The sequence below is a fragment of the Esox lucius genome, chromosome 22 (assembly GCF_011004845.1).
Source record: "Esox lucius isolate fEsoLuc1 chromosome 22, fEsoLuc1.pri, whole genome shotgun sequence".
Classification (NCBI taxonomy): domain Eukaryota; kingdom Metazoa; phylum Chordata; class Actinopteri; order Esociformes; family Esocidae; genus Esox; species Esox lucius.
Window position 1 is genome coordinate 3,401,441 of NC_047590.1, and position 20,457 is coordinate 3,421,897.

Sequence of the window (20,457 nt, forward strand, 5' to 3'; positions counted from 1 at the left end):
GGCATTGTTTCAGTTGCCCACGGCTACCAGATGGAATGAAGACGTGTGTGAGAGAGCATGAAGTGTGTGTGTGTGTGTGTGAGAGGGAGAGCATGAAGTGTGTCTGTGAGGGAGAGCATGAAGTGTGTGAGTGTGTGAGAGGGAGAGCATGAAGTGTGTCTGTGAGGGAGAGCATGAAGTGTGTGTGTGTGTGTGTGAGAGGGAGAGCATGAAGTGTGTGTGTGAGGGAGAGCAGGGATTATCCCCATACTTCATTACTAAATTAGTTCCACACCTTATATAAAACACAAAGGCTGTTATTATTCATATTATAAAATGAACAGTTGATTTCATTACTGAGGCATAAAATCACCTTTCTCTCTCTGGAATGCAAGGTTTATAACTTCTTTTAAGTGGAAAACCATCTGTGTGTTGTGCGGAATTGAAGGGCAAATGTTTTTAAATAGAAATAAATTCAGTGTCTGTACATAGAGAAGACCGTCCCGGATACACACACAGAAACATGACAAACATATTTCATTTTTATTAGAAATGTTCCTATAAAATGTGTATTTTCCAACTAAACAAAGGATGTGTAGAAGCCTAGAAATACGATAACATATTTTTAGAAAACAAGAAAAACACAGAAATAGAATCAGAGACAGAGAGTTGTAGATCACAGAAATAGAATCAGAGACAGAGAGTTGGAGATCACAGAAATAGAATCAGAGAGTTGTAGATCACAGAAATAGAATCAGAGAAAGAGTTGTAGATCACAGAAATAGAATCAGAGACAGAGAGTTGGAGATCACAGAAATAGAATCAGAGAGTTGTAGATCACAGAAATAGAATCAGAGAAAGAGTTGTAGATCACAGAAATAGAATCAGAGACAGAAAGAGTTGTAGATCACAGAATCAGAGAGAATTGGAGATCATGATCTTCCCTCAAATTGAGGCATTTGGATGAAATGACATGGTACTGATGTGGAGACAGTTATTCGCACTGACAGTGATGTCATCCATCTGTCTGTCAGTCCATCTCAGCATTTCAGATCCAGATGCAGATTGAACTCCCTCCCACTCAGACACAAAGACAAACAGATGAAATGGTCCATTATACAAGTAAATAATCAAAATACATTAGAGATTTTAGTGTAGAAACACATTGACACAAGCAGAAAGGAAAACCCAAATAGAAAAAGACAACCACTTCATGCTGCTGGTTGAGCATTAAGATAAAATAGTTTATATTTATAAAGTGTACATATATATATTAGATGTGAACATTCATTTGTATTTAGAGGTCTTGCATAGAAAGATCCCACTATAAAACCTTTAAAATGGATGAGGAATGAACAGAGAAAATGTAAAACCAGAAAACCAATGATCTGACAAAAAAGCAAATAAACTTTAAAGGACCCCTCCTACTAGAATTCAGTTGATATGAATATAAAAAGAAAAGTGAAAATGTTTGATACTACATGGTCCAAAGCCAGAGCGTGTGATGCAACACATTAAGACAACAAACAAGCAATAAATACTAAGCAGAGTGCAAGTGAACAGAAATGACCATCAATACTGGAACCAGACAACAGTCTCTCCAGAATGAGCCGAGAAGGACCCACGTCTTGGCAGTCCTGTGTTAATGACATGAATCCAGCTTTATTGTGTCTCACAACGACAAAAACATTGCTATTTCCGGACCCTTGGTGTCCACTTCCACATACTCTGCAAAAAAAAAAAAAAAAAAAAGGGCATTTTAATAGTTTGTTATTTCTTCCACTGACTTGGGAGAGAAAGGTCAGTGGAGCAGGAGTCTGGAGAAGGTTAATTGTGTCACTTTGGAGAGGAGAGGGAGATGTGTGTCGCTGTAAAGAGGCGGCCCGCCGTGGTCTGCTCCTTGAGGGGTTCAGGAGCAAACTGTTACGAGGTGCTGGCTGGGGTCTGTTCATTTCTTGAGAGGCGTGGCTGGAAGTGTGTGTCGGAGTGCGTGTTAGATTCAGCCAGATCTGGAGGTGTGGCTGATATAATGGCGGGCTTGGACGGGGACCAATCACAGAGCTCTCAGTCTGGCCAGCAGGGATTCCACATCAGAGTCTCCGTTGGTGTTGGTGATACAGGTTACCGGGGGCTCTCTCTCTCCTTGCACCTCTCTCTCCTTCTCCCTCCCTTTCTCCTCCCCCCCGTCTTTCTCCCTCCCCCTCTCCCGGTCCAGGCCGATGGGCCTGCACCCCCCGGGCTCTCTGCGTGGCGGGCCCCTGCTCCTGGCCGCGGTAAACCCTGTAGTGTCAGATGGATGTCCCTCGGTGTTGTAACGAGACTCCCTGGCAGGCGGAGCTCCTCTCCAGGCGACGGCCGACATCGCCGCTGAACTCACATTGATATTCTGCCGGGACCGCGACCTTTGTAAGGGTGTCTTTGTGTTTTCTGAGAGGGAGAGAAGAGGGGGAGGAGAGTTAAAAACAGTCGGGATGATATGGAGGGAGGGAGAGAAGGGGGAGTAGAGGGAGAAATGAGTAGGACGAAAACATTATGAAGACGTGTGAAAGAGGAGATTCATTACACAACTGGGAATTAATGACACAGAGAGAGAGACAGAGGACACCATAGCTTCTGAGCAGGAAATGAAGAAGCAGGTATTAATCACACCGATGATGCCAGAGAAACGCTCACACACACACACACACACACACACACACACACACACACACACACACACACACACAGAGACAGAAAACAAAACTAGAGACCATGACTAAAAAAATATGATAATTGGTCAAATCTCATCCATTGCTGGAAAACTAGACGCTTGTTTAGAATAAGAGCTTGTACCCCCCCCCCACACACACACATACACACACACACACACACATACTCCCACAGACCCCCCCCCCCCCCCACACACACACCTAGACTCTCACACACTTACACACACCTAAACCCACACACATTAACACTCACACACCTACCCACACCCTCCCCCACACACACGATAGGCCTAATAAAACCGACAGTGATCCAGACTTATCGTTCTCGGCAGACAGTGTTATAAAGCTCATGATGAAACGGATCTGCCTGATCGACCTCCATGGCCAACAGAACGCTGACTAATATCACACTCCTCCCTTCCCTCCCCCTACCCTCCTCCCTCCCCCGTCCCTCCTCCCGTCCCTCCTCCCTCCCCCCTTCCCTGCAATCTCTCCATCTAATCTGTCCATCATAACCATGAGAATGATGGAGAGTATGCCAAAGATGGAAAAAGAAAGGGAGAAGTTGGGGTGAGATGAAGAGAGAGAACGATGGAAAAGTCATTGAGCATTATGAATTACATCACACGAGTAGAGGAGGGAGAGAGAGGAGAGACAGGAGAGGAGGGAGAGAGAGGAGAGACAGGAGAAGAGGGAGAGAGAGGAGAGACAGGAGAGGAGGGAGAGAGAGGAGAGACCGGAGAGGAGAGATCCATATTCATGTGACCTTGAGAGAGATTGAACAAGAAAATGTAAGAGAAAATATGGCAGGGAAGAGAAGAAGAAATGGCACTAGCAGGTAAAAGAGAAGGAATATGAATATCAGACTGAAGACGACAAGGAGGAACGGGAAGAGGAGGAGCAGAAAAATGAGGATAAGAAACAGGAGGAGGATAAGAAACTAGAGGAGGAAGATAAACAGGAGGAGAAGACATAGGAGGAGGAGAAACAGGAGAAGGAATAAAAGGAGGAGGATGCCCTGGCATTGGGAGTTTTCCAAGTGCTACATGAGAGGGACAGCTCCTCCACCAGCTAGTTGGTAATGAGTTTGGAGCAGCGCCACTCGGTCATGACAGACACCACTCGGGTCCTAAGTTGCACACTATTCCCTAATTAGGGAACTAGTTTTGACTGAAGCCCTACAGGTCACTGGTCCACCGTCGCACACTATGAGATGAAGAGCCTTTTGGAACACTGGCAGTGTGTTTTATGAGACTGGGGCGGCCGGAACCAATGACAGCAGAGAACGGCGAACGCCACCGCCACCGACAAAAAACAGCTTGTGTTAGTTGGCACGGCGATGGCACAGGTGAGGATTTAACAGCGGCATAACAGGGAGGTTTACCTGACCGGGAGGAAGAAGCAGACAGCTGACGAATGGGTTTGGGAACAGGTTAGGACTAGGAGCCAGCCAACCTAGACTCATCATTCAGCTGTCCTCCGGTCCCTTCCTGGAGCAGCCCCCCTCATTTGTCAGCGATGACACCCCGCAACCCGACACCCCCATGTTCAGGGCCATTCTCATTACTGTTGGCTTTGTTGCCCTGAACAACGTCACGACTTATCCTGCGGGCTTTAAACGAATAGCGATTTGGAAAATCAGTATAGGGAATACGGTACGGTTTGGTAGTCTGGGGATGTGTACCATGTCATCAGGGTCTCCTGGAAAAGACTGGAGAGAGAGGGAGAGAAAGAATGGGACAGATAAAGAAAGAAAGAGTAAGAGAGAAAGAGAGAGACACAGAGAGAAAGACTAAGATGGAGAAAAGACAGTAAGACAGAGAGAGACAGAGTAAGGGAGAGAGGAGAGACTAGGACAGATTAGGAGAGAGAGGAGAGACTAGGAGAGAGAGGAGAGACTAGGAGAGAGAGGAGAGAGAGGAGAGATTAGGAGAGAGAGGAGAGACTAGGAGAGAGAGGAGAGACTAGGAGAGAGAGGAGAGACTAGGAGAGACTAGGAGAGAGAGGAGAGACTAGGAGAGAGAGGAGAGACTAGGAGAGAGAGGTTGGGATATGGAAGCAGGGAAAGACAGAGACCCTAACTTGTTGAACTGTGTCTTCTTACTGCAAACTATTTTGTGGGACTTCCATCCTGCCTAGGAGATGATTTTCATCCAAACATGCAGTATGCCACAGCCTTAACAAATCACTTCTGGCGCTTCCATTATAATGGGAACAGGATCAGATGGGGAAGAAAAGAGTCACGCTGGTGATCTTAAACCCCAGAACCCTGAGCTAAGATGATGCCAGAGTATTAGACATGTAATTCAGAGTTGGATAACCTGTCCCAGTTGTTACATTTTTTGGTTTCCAATGATGAATTTGTTCAGGGGTTTTACTTCCATTTTTTTCCTTCCCCGCCTAGTCACCTTTCACCTACACTACTCGCCATCTTTGTCGTTTTGGACTAACATTAGGTGAGGAGCCAGCATTGAGAACATATTCTCCAACATATTTGGAGTTGAGCTTCCAAGGCATAACGAAGAGGTCCCATTGTGTCGATACTTACACTGGTTCCAAGAGGAGCTCTCTACAGAAAGTCACCTAACTCCCTCATCAATCACCTCCCTGACTCCTGTCCTCTGACCAAACCATGAAGCAGCCATTTTGGAGGAAACATCTACTCCAGGACTTGGCCTCTATGTAACTAGTCAACCATAAGCTTCTTGTGATGCCTGTTTTGCTTTTGATGTGCTCTGAGATTGTTATCGAAACGTGTAATCCCATAATATTAGGATTATTTTCCTAACATACATCAAATTAGCATAGCTCAGACGTGCTATTTTAGAAAAACATTCAGTACACTAAACATACTGCTGTAGAATCAAATAAATATTTTATTACAAACAACAAGTAACCCTTTTACTAACGTCACAGGTCAAACAGGATATAGTTTTAAAGATCTAGGCTATGATGAAAGTCATTTCCATTTTAATAAAAACAAAAATGACTAACATTTGAACACCACCACCAAAGGCTCACCATTTATAATGTCAGACGTTGCTTACATGAAGAGATCAAGCAATGAACAACATAAGAAAACACAAATCAAATCTAATTCTAAAGTGTACAATATAAAAATATGAAAAACATTTAACACAAATTGATCTTACAAATTCACACCCTACAAAACTTTACCTTTTCCCCATTGAATGCACATTATCCTGTTAGTTAGACTAATAAGCAGCTCTGTCAAAAACTGAAATGAGTGTAACATCCCGATATGTAAAGCGGCTTGATTTTGGAGATTTAAATAACAGGTTTGGCATCCTTAAATGGCCTACAATTTAGAATGATCAAAGGAAGGAGAGAGAAGGACAGAATAAAAGAAGTGAGGAAGGGAGAGGGAGTTGCATTGAAGGAGAGCTACAGAGGGGAGGAAAAGAGAGAGCGAGAGAGAGAGAGAGAGAGAGACTGGTAAATTAGGGATAAGGTGAAATTTACTGAAAAGCTGTCAGATCCCGCTGCCCTCATCACCCCTTTAATGACAGACAGACACACAGATATACAGGAGGACAGTCAGAGAGACAGTCAGAGAGATTGGTGGGCAGAGAGACGGGTAGACAGAGAGACAGTCAGAGAGACTGTTAGACGGCCAGAGAGACGAGCAGAGAGACGTGGAGACGGACAGAGAGACAGTCAGAGAGAGAGACAGTCAGAGAGAGAGACGGGGAGACAGTCAGAGAGAGAGACGGGGAGACAGTCAGAGAGAGAGACGGGGAGACAGTCAGAGAGAGAGACGGGGAGACAGTCAGAGAGAGAGACGGGGAGACAGTCAGAGAGAGAGACGGGGAGACAGTCAGAGAGAGAGACGGGGAGACAGTCAGAGAGACGGGGAGACAGTCAGAGAGACGGGGAGACAGTCAGAGAGACGGGTAGACAGTCCTTGGCTCTATTTGGGCTGTCTGGCACAGACAGACAGCTAATGACTAATTGATCAACTGAAACAAGCAGACCTGGCAGGGCCCAGTTCCATGTCTAACACTGGTATGACCTCACACAGCAATCAGTTTGGAACAAGACCTCCTAATCGGCACCCTACTACATGCACAGTACACTCATGACCAGGTCCTGGAGACTCTGTGCAGAACACAAAGGACAAGGAGTTTTTGGGAGGCGGCCTAAGATGACGGAGGAGAAGGAGAGGAAGATGGATAGGAGCACAGGTGACCTTTCTCAGATCCATCTGGTCTGGTTAATTGACTGTTATTCATAAGTATCGTGGTGGCATTAACTCCCCTGCATATGAATCAGTTAAGACCTCCTCAGACTACACAGATATTCAGTCCAGGTGGGTGGGTGGACGGACACACACACACACACACACACACACACACACACACACACACACACACACACACACACACACACACACACACACACACACACAGCTAACGACTAGGTGATGAAGAGAAACAAGAATCAACCAACACGCCAAACTCAAACAAATCCTTAACAGAAACTCAACTATACATACAGAGGCTCTCGAAAGTTCATCACCTTGGACTCCACATTGTATAGTGTTACAAGGTGAAATCAAAATGGATAAGAAAGGTCAGGTTAGGTTGACCCTTACAATTCATAGAGGTCAGGTTTGGCTGACCCTTACAATTCATTGAGATTAGCGGAGCTTTAACTGTTCTATTGGAGGAGGAGCTTCCCCGGAGCGTTAACTGTTCTATTGGAGGAGGAGCTTCCCCGGAGCGTTAACTGTTCTATTGGAGGAGGAGCTTCCCCGGAGCGTTAACTGTTCTATTGGAGGAGGAGCTTCCCCGGAGCGTTAACTGTTCTATTGGAGGAGGAGCTTCCCCGGAGCGTTAACTGTTCTATTGGAGGAGGAGCTTCCCCGGAGCGTTAACTGTTCTATTGGAGGAGGAGCTTCCCCGGAGCGTTAACTGTTCTATTGGAGGAGGAGCTTCCCCGGAGCGTTAACTGTTCTATTGGAGGAGGAGCTTCCCCGGAGCGTTAACTGTTCTACAGGAGGAGCTTCCCCGGAGCGTTAACTGTTCTATAGGAGGAGCTTCCCCGGAGCGTTAACTGTTCTACAGGAGGAGCTTCCCCGGAGCGTTAACTGTTCTATTGGAGGAGGAGCTTCCCCGGAGCGTTAACTGTTCTATAGGAGGAGCTTCCCCGGAGCGTTAACTGTTCTATTGGAGGAGGAGCTTCCCCGGAGCGTTAACTGCTACCTGATCCTGCCGTCATGTGGATATTGGGAACAGAGAAATAATGAATATTAACTGGCAGAGCATGACTCATTCACAGGGTGTGTTCTCTCCATCGCTCTCCTTTATGCAGGCATATTGTGGTGTTAGAACTAGGTTGAGAGGGTCTAATATCTATGTAAGAAAGAAAAAAGACAGCAACGATGAGAGGTGGAAGAGTAGGGAGCAAGGGAGGGAGATGGGGAGAAAAGGGGTTGGATGATGGTAGGAGGTGGAGGGGTTGGATGATGGTAGGAGGTGGAGGGGTTGGATGAGGGGACGAGGCGGAGGGGTTGGATGAGGGTAAGAGGCGGAGGGGTTGGATGAGGGTAAGAGGCGGAGGGGTTGGATGAGGGTAAGAGGCGGAGGGGTTGGATGAGGGTAAGAGGCGGAGGGGTTGGATGAGGGTAAGAGGCGGAGGGGTTGGATGAGGGTAAGAGGCGGAGGGGTTGGATGAGGGTAAGAGGCGGAGGGGTAGGATGAGGGTAAGAGGCGGAGGGGTTGGATGAGGGTAAGAGGCGGAGGGGTTGGATGAGGGTAAGAGGCGGAGGGGTTGGATGAGGGTAAGAGGCGGAGGGGTTGGATGAGGGTAAGAGGCGGAGGGGTTGGATGAGGGTAAGAGGCGGAGGGGTTGGATGAGGGTAAGAGGCGGAGGGGTTGGATGAGGGTAAGTGGCGAAGGGGTTGGATGATGGTAGGAGGTGGAGGGGTTGGATGAGGGGACGAGGTGGATGGGTTGGATGAGGGTAAGAGGTGGAGGGGTTGGATGAGGGTAAGAGGTGGAGGGGTTGGATGAGGGGACGAGGCGGAGGGGTTGGATGAGGGTAAGAGGCGGAGGGGTTGGATGAGGGTAAGTGGCGAAGGCGTTGAATGAGGGGAAGACTGGAGGGAAAAAGAGAAAAGGGGATGGATGGAAGGATGGAGTAAAGGATGGAGACATGGGTCTGTGAGAGTGGTAGGCTACCTCAAGTCTGTCCTGATGTAATACATATCAAAGAGTTTTCCTCTGTTGTGATGGGATTTTGTCTCTCTTCTTCTCTCTCCATCTGCATAAAGCAGAGATCTCTCTGCCCCAGCCCCCCCGTTCTCTGGGTCTTCTCAGTCTTGTTTTTCTCATGGTGTATTTAACACAGTTGTGTCTTTGATGAAGAGGAGAAAAGGAATAGCTAATGGTGACGGTGGAAAATAGAATAATTTATCAGTCTTTAAAAACAAAAAAAAAACACTGTTTTCTCTTTTCTTGCTGACAAGAAGCCAGTTGTGACAAAGCAGTGTGTGTGTGTGTGTGTGTGTGTGTGTGTGTGTGCATATTGAATGTTTGCCTGCGTGTTTGTGTACATTGCCGTGTGCGTACAGTGCTGTGTGTCTTGGATAAAGTGCTGTGTGTGTGTGTGTCTTGGATAAAGCGCTGTGTGTGTGTGTGTGTCTTGGATAAAGCGCTGTGTGTGTGTGTCTTGGATAAAGCGCTGTGTGTGTGTCTTGGATAAAGCGCTGTGTGTGAGTGTGTGTGTGTGTGTGTGTGTGTGACAGGGCGGAGGTGGTGGTATTGTAGAATCAGAGCCAGTTACAAAGAAAAGCGCTTGGCGAGTGTTAATCCCGATGCATTCAACGACTCTGAAAAATTAATATGAAATTAAAATGGCTTAATACTTACTTGAACCCCAGGCGTAAAGCCAATGCCACCAAATGATTGTTTGTTTAAAGGCCAAGGAGAGAGAGAAAATCCTTCGCACTTAGCTTCTAAATGATTCAGAGATAACATCTGTTGCTATGCTGTAGGGCTGGCAGAAAAAATGCATAGAAATAATAAGAAAAGATATCTAAAGGAATAGTAGAACAGGCAACATGAGTATTCAATCTGACCACGCAAATTGACAACACAACAACACAACCTAACCGGACCAGACAACCAGACTAATTCTTGGGGGTTAACCCTGAGTGAAGTCACTTGGCCTGCATGTTCAGTAACTCTGTTCTCCATGGTCTTCCATGTGTTCCCTGTCAACCAGTGACAAGATGATACAGCGCTTGGGCCTCCACGCGTCAAGCTCGATGACATTGTCTGGGCGGGCCGATGACAGGTTTGGGAGAGTCTGATCGGTTGGTCTTTTTGTACCGAGGTTCCATTACAGCATGGATGGGATTCGGGCCCACTGCCAGTTTTGTTTTTTTAGACTTACTGTATAAATAAAAACATGAAACGACAAAATATATCTTGCAAAATCTCAATTGTTTGCGACATACAGAGATCATTGATGTCAAAGTCAGGGGTGTTGACGAAACATTGCGTCGTCTCTAAGCATCACATCCAAACAGTCCTAATGGAGCACTCTGGGTACGATGCAGGCTAGGCGACCTCCCTTCAGTCAAAACTGAGGAACAGCTAGGCAGCTTTTGAGTCCCAAATGGCACCACATTCCCTATATAGTCTCGCTGGTCAAACAAACTGTAGGGAATAGAGGGCCATTTGGAAAACACTCTTTCTGACAGCTCTCAATATGCACATATCCAGTTCTGAGAGACATACTTATGAATTCTAAACAGCCTTGAGTCATGCTGTATATTTCATAGAAGTTGAATATTTAAAAAGATCAACCCACTCCAAACTCCATAAAACCTTTTTCTTTACTGAGGCCCTCTATCCTAAAAATAAAATCTCATATGCCATTTCACATTACAGACCGATACATCAGCCCTCCTTTTCTCTCTCCCTCTTTCTTTCAGAGGCAGCTTCACTCTGGTAAACAGGGCGTCTGCAGCAACACAGCTTTACGTCTGTCTCCTCTATGTTTCCATCTTCCCTTTATCCCTCCTTCTCCCTCTTTCATGGCTCCTTCCCAATCTTCTTTTTTTCTATCAATAAAAGCGCGAAATGCCAAACAAGCACCCCTTTTTAAAAACCCTTCCCATTTGATATTTTCTGCCTCATTATTCACTACACACTTGAGTCGGAGGCGGCCATTGTATTAAATTAATTTACATAAATATCTAAGAACTTCTGACCTAATTCGCCCTTATACACACAGTCATTACCCCCCCACATAGTCATTACCATGACACATGCAGTTACCCCCCCCCACACAGTCATGACATGCAGTGATTACCCTGGAACCTAGTCATTACCCCTCACACGCAGTCATTACCCAGACACACGCAGACATTACCCAGACACACGCAGACATTACCCAGACACACGCAGACATTACCCAGACACACGCAGACATTACCCAGACACACGCAGACATTACCCAGACACACGCAGACATTACCCAGACACACGCAGACATTACCCAGACACACGCAGACATTACCCAGACACACGCAGACATTACCCTGACACACGCAGTCATTACCCTGACACACGCAGTCATTACCCTGACACACGCAGTCATTACCCAGACACACGCAGACATTACCCAGACACACGCAGACATTACCCAGACACACGCAGACATTACCCAGACACACGCAGACATTACCCAGACACACGCAGACATTACCCAGACACACGCAGACATTACCCAGACACACGCAGACATTACCCAGACACACGCAGACATTACCCAGACACACGCAGACATTACCCAGACACACGCAGACATTACCCAGACACACGCAGACATTACCCAGACACACGCAGACATTACCCAGACACACGCAGACATTACCCTGACACACGCAGTCATTACCCTGACACACGCAGTCATTACCCTGACACACACAGTCATTACCCTGACACATGCAGACATTACCATGACACACGCAGTTATTACCCTGACACACGCAGTCAATACCCCCCAAACACAGTCATTACCCAGACAAACACAGCCATTATAATGACACACACATGCAGTCATTAACCCCCTCACAATCATTACCACGACACATGCAGTCATTACCCTGACACACGCAGTCATTACCCTGACACACGCAGTCATTACCCTGACACACGCAGTCATTACCCTGACACATGCAGACATTACCCTGACACACCCAGTCATTACCCTGACACACCCAGTCATTACCCTGACACACCCAGTCATTACCCTGACACACCCAGTCATTACCCTGACACACCCAGTCATTACCCTGACACACCCAGTCATTACCCTGACATACGCAGACATTACCCTGACACACGTAGTCAATACCCCCCAAACACAGTCATTACCCTGACAAACACAGCCATTATAATGACACACACATGCAGTCATTAACCCCCTCACAATCATTACCATGACACACACAGGCACACAGCATGAGAATACAAACAAACAACCAACAGACGATGACACACACAGACACACACACAGGGAACAATGTCCTAAAGGTTGTGTCTTGACTGGAGCCATAATGACAGAAACAAATCAACCAACCCATTTACACAATTAATCACGTCATGACCTCAGACCTTCCCGTCCTGGCCACAAGAGCAGAAGAAAGCAAAAGGAATGAAGATAATATAATGGCGGGTTAGAAGGTCACATGTTTTTAATTAAACTTAAACAAATGACATAACGTGGGGGGGTAGGGCTGTTGAATAGTTTCAGCTCAACATCATAATGAGCCTGGAGTTGGAGGGGATAAGAACTGTTCGTGGTCCAAATGGCCCCCTATCCCCTTTACCTTTATAGGGCACATCTGCTCCGGCCAGAAGTAGTGAACTCTAAGACAGGGACAAGGGAAACATTTGGGACCAAGACCAGTCGTCTGCTGCCTGGGTCTAGAGGTCAACGCGTATTGACATTTCCAGCAGGGTAGGAAGAACACACACAAACATAGACACACACACACACACACACACCACAGACACACACAAACGCACATAAAGACACACAAACACAGACACACACACACACACACACCAACACAGACACACAAAGACACACACACACACCAACACAGACACACACCCCAAACCCACACACACACAAACATAGATACACAAAGACACACACACACACACCGACACCAACACAGACACACACCAAAACCCACATACACACAAACGCACATAGACACACAAACATAGACACACACACACACACACACACACACACACACCCAAACCCACAAACACACAAATGCACATAGACACACAAACACAGACAGACACACACACACACACACACACAAACACGCACCAACACAGACACACACCCAAACCCACACACACACAAACATAGACACACAAAGACACACACACACACACACCAACACACACTCACTCCCAAACCCACACACACACAAACACAGAAACACAAAGACACACACACACCCCCAAACCCACACACACACAAACGCACACAAAGACACACAAACACAGACACACAATCTCCATCTGCATTAAGCTAATAAGTGACATCAGTCCGAGATGTTTTTTCCAACTGTATGAACGGCTGAGTCCCAACTTCCCCCCTCTACAGTGCACTACGTTCTATGGTATTGAATGGTTATAGGGTGCCACGGGGCCCTAGCGGATGAGACCAGAACTGCCCAAGACGACATTGGCTAGAGATCCCTGAGAGTAATGACAATGTCTGTCAGGTCTCCTAATGACATTGAGGAAAGTCATGGGAACTACGCTACTGACAGGATCAGCTACCAGGCCAACGTGTGGGGTGAGCTCTGCTCTGTGTGACGCAAACATTACACCCCAGCAACATACAACCCATAACAGACATGTGATATTGTTCCAACCAGCCTGGATGATATGTACCAACTATTTTATGCGATACGAATGGAATGTTCTCTCAATTTCCTGACAATGCGATTTCTCACACAAACGTGTGTGTGTGTGTGTGTTTGCTCCCATGTTTGTGAGCATTTGTATGCGTGTGTGTTTTGTATGCCTGTTTGTGTGTGTCTGTGTGTGTAGGAGCTGCTGTGCAGGAGCAATGTGCTGTCTCTTCCATGGTGGATTGTGGGAAGCGGAACTGAGGGTCATTAAAGAGGAGCATGCAGAAGGTTCTGGAAGACGCTAATGGTTAACTTAGCCTGCAGACATCAGGGCAAAGGAGGTCTGTGTGCGTGACCATAAGGGATAGGTGTTGGCATCTCAACACAATCAGGCACTACAGTAAACTCTACTGAAGGTCACCTACAGTTAAGGAGGAGAGAAAAAAACATGTCCCCCCCACACCTCCCCCTAGCTAGGACAATTAAAAAGACGTTTCTGCCTCTCACACACACACACACACACACACACACACACACACACACACGCCGGCACGCGTTCGCACACACACACTTATGGACACATCATCCTGTTCAAAATGCCTGCAGTGAAAAGACACTGAAGAATAAGCTTGCAGTCCCATAGTTTAGTTTAACGGGAGCTGTCACTTCAACATGGAGTTATGAAGAAGAGAAGCAGAATGGGAGGAGAGAAGAAAGAACAGGAGAGGAGAAGTGGAGGGGAAATGAGGAGAGGAGATTACAGAGAAAGAGAGAACAGAGGAGAAGAGTGGAGAGGAGAAGAGCCCAGAGCAGTAGAGATGAAAATGGAGTGGGAGGTGTGTGTGTGTGTGATTAAAACTGCTTGGTGTTTGTGTGAGAGTGAGTATGTGTGTATGTAGGAGAGAGGTGTGATCTCAAGAGATACCGGAGTAGGAAGAGGAAACTACGTTTCACCTGATCAGAGAGGCACACCGATAACAGCAATGCACTAACAATAACATACACACCCCACAGACACTACACAACCCTACATAGACACTACACAAACCTACATAGACACTACACAAACCAACATAGACACTACACAAACCAACATAGACACTACACAAACCAACATAGACACTACACAAACCAACATAGACACTACACAAACCAACATAGACACTACACAAACCTACATAGACACTATACAAACCAACATAGACACTATACAAACCAACATAGACACTACACAAACCAACATGGAGACTACAAAACCTACATAGCCACTACACAACCCTACATAGCCACTACACAACCCTACATAGCCACTACACAAGCCAACATAGACACTACACAAACCAACATAGACACTACACAAACCAACATAGAAACTACACAAACTAACATGGAGACTACAAAACCTACATATACACTACCCAAACCAACATAGACACTACACAAACCAACATAGACACTACACAAACCAACATGGAGACTACAAAACCTACATATGCACTACACAACCCTAGATAGCCACTACACAACACTACATAGACACTACACAACCCAACACAGACACCACAACTATATTCCAAGTTGGTCTGAAGCAATCCTTTACAGTAAGGAAGTTGAATGCATCAGACAAGGAACTGTTTTACAGTAAGGAAGAAAAAACATGGATAGAAAGGTCTTAAACCTTCACCACTGCTGACGGAGATGACTTAAGGCCTGCATTATCCACCGCTGACAGAGATGACTTAAGGCATGTATGATCCACCGCTGACGGAGATGACTTAAGGCCTTTATGATCCACCGCTGACGGAGATGACTTAAGGCCTGTATGATCCACCGCTGACGGAGATGACGGAGATGACTTAAGGCCTGTATGATCCACCGCTGACGGAGATGACTTAAGGCATGTATGATCCACCGCTGACGGAGATGACTTAAGGCCTGTATGATCCACCGCTGACGGAGATGACGGAGATGACTTAAGGCCTGTATGATCCACCGCTGACGGAGATGACGGAGATGACTTAAGGCCTGTATGATCCACCGCTGACGGAGATGACTTAAGGCCTGTATGATCCACCGCTGACGGAGATGACGGCGATGACTTAAGGCATGTATGATCCACCGCTGACAGAGATGACTTAAGGCATGTACGATCCACCGCTGACGGAGATGACTTAAGGCCTGTATGATCCACTGCTGACGGAGATGACTTAAGGCCTGTATGATCCACCGCTGACGGAGATGACTTAAGGCCTGTATGATCCACCGCTGAAGGGAGATGACTTAAGGCCTGTATGATCCACCGCTGAAGGGAGATGACTTAAGGCCTGTATGATCCACCGCTGAAGGGAGATGACTTAAGGCCTTTATGATCCACTGCTGACGGAGATGACTTAAGGCCATTTAACCATGAAGCTTTGAATTTCATCATTCAGAGGACCAGCTGTGAGAACTAAACAAGCTTGTATGTGCTGTGCAACAGAGGACCCGCTTCCATTATCAACAGCCCAAACCAGACGACAGCCCAAGGAGCACTACCAGGTAGGAAACCAGCTGGAGCCATCCAGATGAAGCATGCATCCACCACCATCTGGTCTCGACACAGTGACACTGTGACATGAACGGAACGTTTTAAAGAGTGACGACTGCAATGTAACCAGTCTAAGAACTTGTTTTCAGAGTCCCGGCGTCCATGCTGCAAATCGTGATGCATCCAGGGGCGCAGCGGGAGGCCGTCAATCATAGACATGCTGCTTATAACACCAGCCAGTCAAGGACAGCCTGGAGTAGATTGGACGGAAAATATTGATTTTAATCAACTGAGAAATTGAACACTTTCTTTTTGACCTCCCAAGACACAGAAACAGATGTAATTCAATCCAGTGGGCTGTTCCTGAAGCAATAGTTTGGGAGACACTCCTGAGGCCGCACACGCATGCACAGAGATGGTTTGGGAGACGCTCCAGAGACCCCCCCCTGAGGAACAATTGAGCTGAATGGAGTCAGTTGGGTTTTCTTGACCCCTAAATGCGCTGTGTGTTTACGCACACAGATACACACAAACAAATGTGTATATACTGTATTATGTGACAGACTGACGGCCGGCACGGGCCGAGAAGATGGAAGAAAAACCGTAAAACACGAGGAAGAGGAGAAGCAGGAGGAGGAAGTAGAGAAGACTCATCAGGTTCTAATTTTAGTGGACCAGTAAACTGAATGAAGGTTAGGAGTCCTTCCCATTCACATGTTCAATATATGAAAACACACTCCAGTTTAAAGTTGCACTAGTCATTTTGGTCCACAGGAGGAGATGGTGGGATGAAGCGCACCCTGTAACAATTCTGCATATTTGACAAAAATATCGGACAATATATTTTACAGTTAGAGACAAAATTGCTATAATTTTTTCTGCGCTAGTTTGCAGTTGTTGCACCAACACTGCATTATTCTTCTTAGTGTGTTCTTCCTCATAAAGAACACACACATTTACATGACTCATCTGAAGGAGTTCTCTCACAGTCCTGTCTGGTCGCACCACGGCAGGCATATGGGGAGCAAGATGTTCCATCATCGAATTGCAATAAAATCACAGTATGAAATTGTAACACATAGAGAATCATAAAGTATTGTGATAGTAACTTATCCCCCGGCAATTCCTGGCCCAACATCAACATATCATCCTCACTAAAAATAGTCAAACTAGCATGACTAACAAAACAGTCTTGCGATCAGAGTGATCAACACATCTTCCCGTTTCTGTCCGACCCTACTCATACAATTCATTCCTGTCTAATTTCCGTGACGTAATACGTTTATAGGTGAACCTAATCCTAGCCTTATGAAAGATCATTATTTTACTACTGTATAGTGTACTGGACAGCTTTCCTACCAACAGAAGCCTTGACCCTGACGAACAGAAACAGTTCTCTCACACCAGGAGCAAGGAAATACACACAATAAGGAGCAGTATTCTCCTTATCAGCACTGTAGTTGAGAGGTCATTAGGTCGCATAGGGCCAGGGGTCATCAGGTCACAGACAGCATGTTGTTGTGGTCTAGGTCACTTGTCTGGGCCACACACACACACACACCTTATAGTCCAGTGTGTTTTTTTTTGTGACTTGTCAGGACATTTTGTCCCCATAACTATACTAAAACCTGAACAAGGTGACTTGTGGGGACATTTTTCATGTCCCCACATTTCAAAAGTCATTTTCTGGCTCAGGGTTAAGTTTTAGGGTCAAACTTACAATTAACTTTAGACTTAGAATTGGGGTTTCTTTAAGGTCCAGGTGTTGTTGGTTAAGTTTAGGGTTAAGGTTAGGCATTATATCTAGGTAAAGTTTAGCCATAAATGTTACTTTATTGAGGTTAAGGTTAGGTTAAGGTTAGGGTTAGGGTTAAGGTTAGGGTTAAGGCAAGGGAGCATGGAATTTTGTTTTTCTGGTCCCCACATTTCACAAAAACCAGTCTGTGTGCACAGCGACATTATATAACACACTCACAGCGACATCATATAACACACTGACCAGGACACAGGCCGCGCACCAGGACACAGGCCGCGCACCAGGACACAGGCCGCGCACCAGGACACAGGCCGCGCACCAGGACACAGGCCGCGCACCAGGACACAGGCCGCGCACCAGGACACAGGCCGCGCACCAGGACACAGGCCGCGCACCAGGACACAGGCCGCGCACCAGGACACAGGCCGCGCACCAGGACACAGGCCGCGCACCAGGATCTGACGAACACGTCCTCACTCGTGTTTCCATGGGACAAGGCTCCGCAGGCAGACAGAGAGCTTGGCGATGCAACACAACGCCTTCATTAAGCTGTGTTGTTTTCTCTAATGTGGAAAACTAAACAATAACAGGTACGGAGACACAGCGTGAAGCATCCCTCTGTGTGTGTGTGTGTGTGTGAGAGACACATCAGTGTCTAGGCTCCTCTAACAGAACAGCTTCCAGCTGTGAACTACTGTAGATGTAATTACATGGCCACAGATGAGCAGAAGACAGAGAGGATGAAAGGCAGAAACCAAGAAAGACAGAGAGCCAAACAAACAGGTAAATAAGCACTGGCTAGGTGTTCAAAGGAATGATGGGACGATGCGTGGAGCATCCTGTGAGACAAAAACACACAAAAAAGGCATTTATCCTGACATCTCAGAGCTGTTGACGAAACTCAGCCATTGATTGGATGAACCACTTGGAGAGTCAAAAAAAGTACGACAGCTTCAATTCAGTTTTTTTCTTTCTTCTCTTCTTTCGCTACCACCTTCCTTAATCTATTTCCCAACCCATCTCTCCCTCCCTCCCTCCCTACCTCGCTCCCTCCCTCCCTCCCTCCCTCCTAACTCGCTCCCTCCCTCCCTCCCTCCACCTCTCTTTCTCTCCAAAGCGATCCGATTTCTTCTCAGAGTGGGATGACAGTGATGAACCGTGGAGTCGTGTGTTACTAATACTACCAGGGGAATTGAGAAAGAAGAGCGATAAAGGAAGTGATAAAGGATGTCATGGAGACAAAGGAGTAAAAGAAAAGTGGTTAGACCCCAACAGGTCATGTAATCCATGGGTACAAGGTAACCATTAGACAAAGGCCCCGCTAAGCGAGCGGGCGAGACTGGCTTCTGAAGATGCAGACCGAGACAGACCTCACGTTTCCAGGGTTCGACACCATATGTGAGTAAATCACCACACTCTGCCCCCCCCCCCAACCCCCACGGACTTCCTCCTTTAATTCATTTTATGTGCAGAGTTCAACTCGCCAACAAAGACGGATGGTCTCTCTGTGTGTGTGCTAGAGGAGACCCACCATCAGGCACTTTGCTGAAGAAACACTGCCGGGCTGTGGGTTTCAGAACCACTCCGCTGGGCTCTAACACCGGGCCTCAAACACCAAGGGAAGACCAGCGGCCAGGAGTGTGTGATACCTTTAAGAGGATTAGAATGACAGCATGTGGCCTGGGGGGGATCCAGTGTTCTGGGCTGATGCCTCTGGTGAACAGGTACTGCCGCAGAGTGGGCTTGTGTCTGACCTGCTGCTCTTTTGGAACAAACTCCACTCCACTCATATCTGTCACTACTATCCTGTTCAATAAAGAATAAAATGCCTGAAAATATATATTACAAAACTAGAACAAAAAAATAAACACAGCAAGGTTAGAATGCTCAATAGCTAGGTTTTAGTGCCTTGGAACAAAGTTAAAGTAGTTTATAAGGCCCCAATGCTAATTCATAATGCCTCACAGCAGGGTTATAATGACTTGTGACCTGGTAGAGGGGACACATCCAGTCAGAAAGAGGGACTCTGCTGTTCAGCTGTAGACAGGCTCTGTCTGGTGCCCGTTGCCATGGTGAGGAGGAGACAGCTTTACTGTGTGTTAGACAGCAGCCATGTAAAACATCAGTCAGTGGCTTTCCGACTGGGAAACGAGTAGTGCAGTACGTGTATACCATCAGTGTCAGCGCCTTTCTGACTGGGAAATGAGTAGTGCAGTGCATGTGTATACCATCAGTGTCAGCGCCTTTCTGACTGGGAAATGAGTAGTGCAGTGCATGTGTGTACCATCAGTGTCAGTGCCTTTCTGACTGGGAAATGAGTAGTGCAGTGCGTTTGTGTACCATCAGTGTCAGTGCCTTTCTGACTGGGAAACTAGTAGTGCAGTGCGTGTGTGTACCATCAGTGTCAGTGCCTTTCTGACTGGGAAACGAGTAGTGCAGTGCGTTTGTGTACCATCAGTGTCAGTGCCTTTCTGACTGGGAAACTAGTAGTGCAGTGCGTGTGTACCATCAGTGTCAGTGCCTTTCTGACTGGGAAACGAGTAGTGCAGTGCGTGTGTGTACCATCAGT

At 46.6% G+C, this 20,457-nt stretch overlaps 1 protein-coding gene across 5 annotated transcripts in view; it reads right to left on the reverse strand.

Moving 5' to 3' along the window:
• Positions 1-355: 355 nt before the first annotated feature.
• Positions 356-20,457, reverse strand: part of LOC105020029 (protein diaphanous homolog 3) — a 309,867-nt gene continuing 289,765 nt past the window's right edge. For all 5 annotated transcript variants that reach the window (XM_029116813.2, XM_029116812.2, XM_029116811.2 and 2 more), the window contains one exon: positions 356-2,406. In XM_029116813.2, the coding sequence (XP_028972646.2) occupies positions 2,033-2,406 (374 nt within the window). In that variant the 3' untranslated portion in view covers positions 356-2,032. The remainder of the gene's footprint in view (positions 2,407-20,457) is intronic.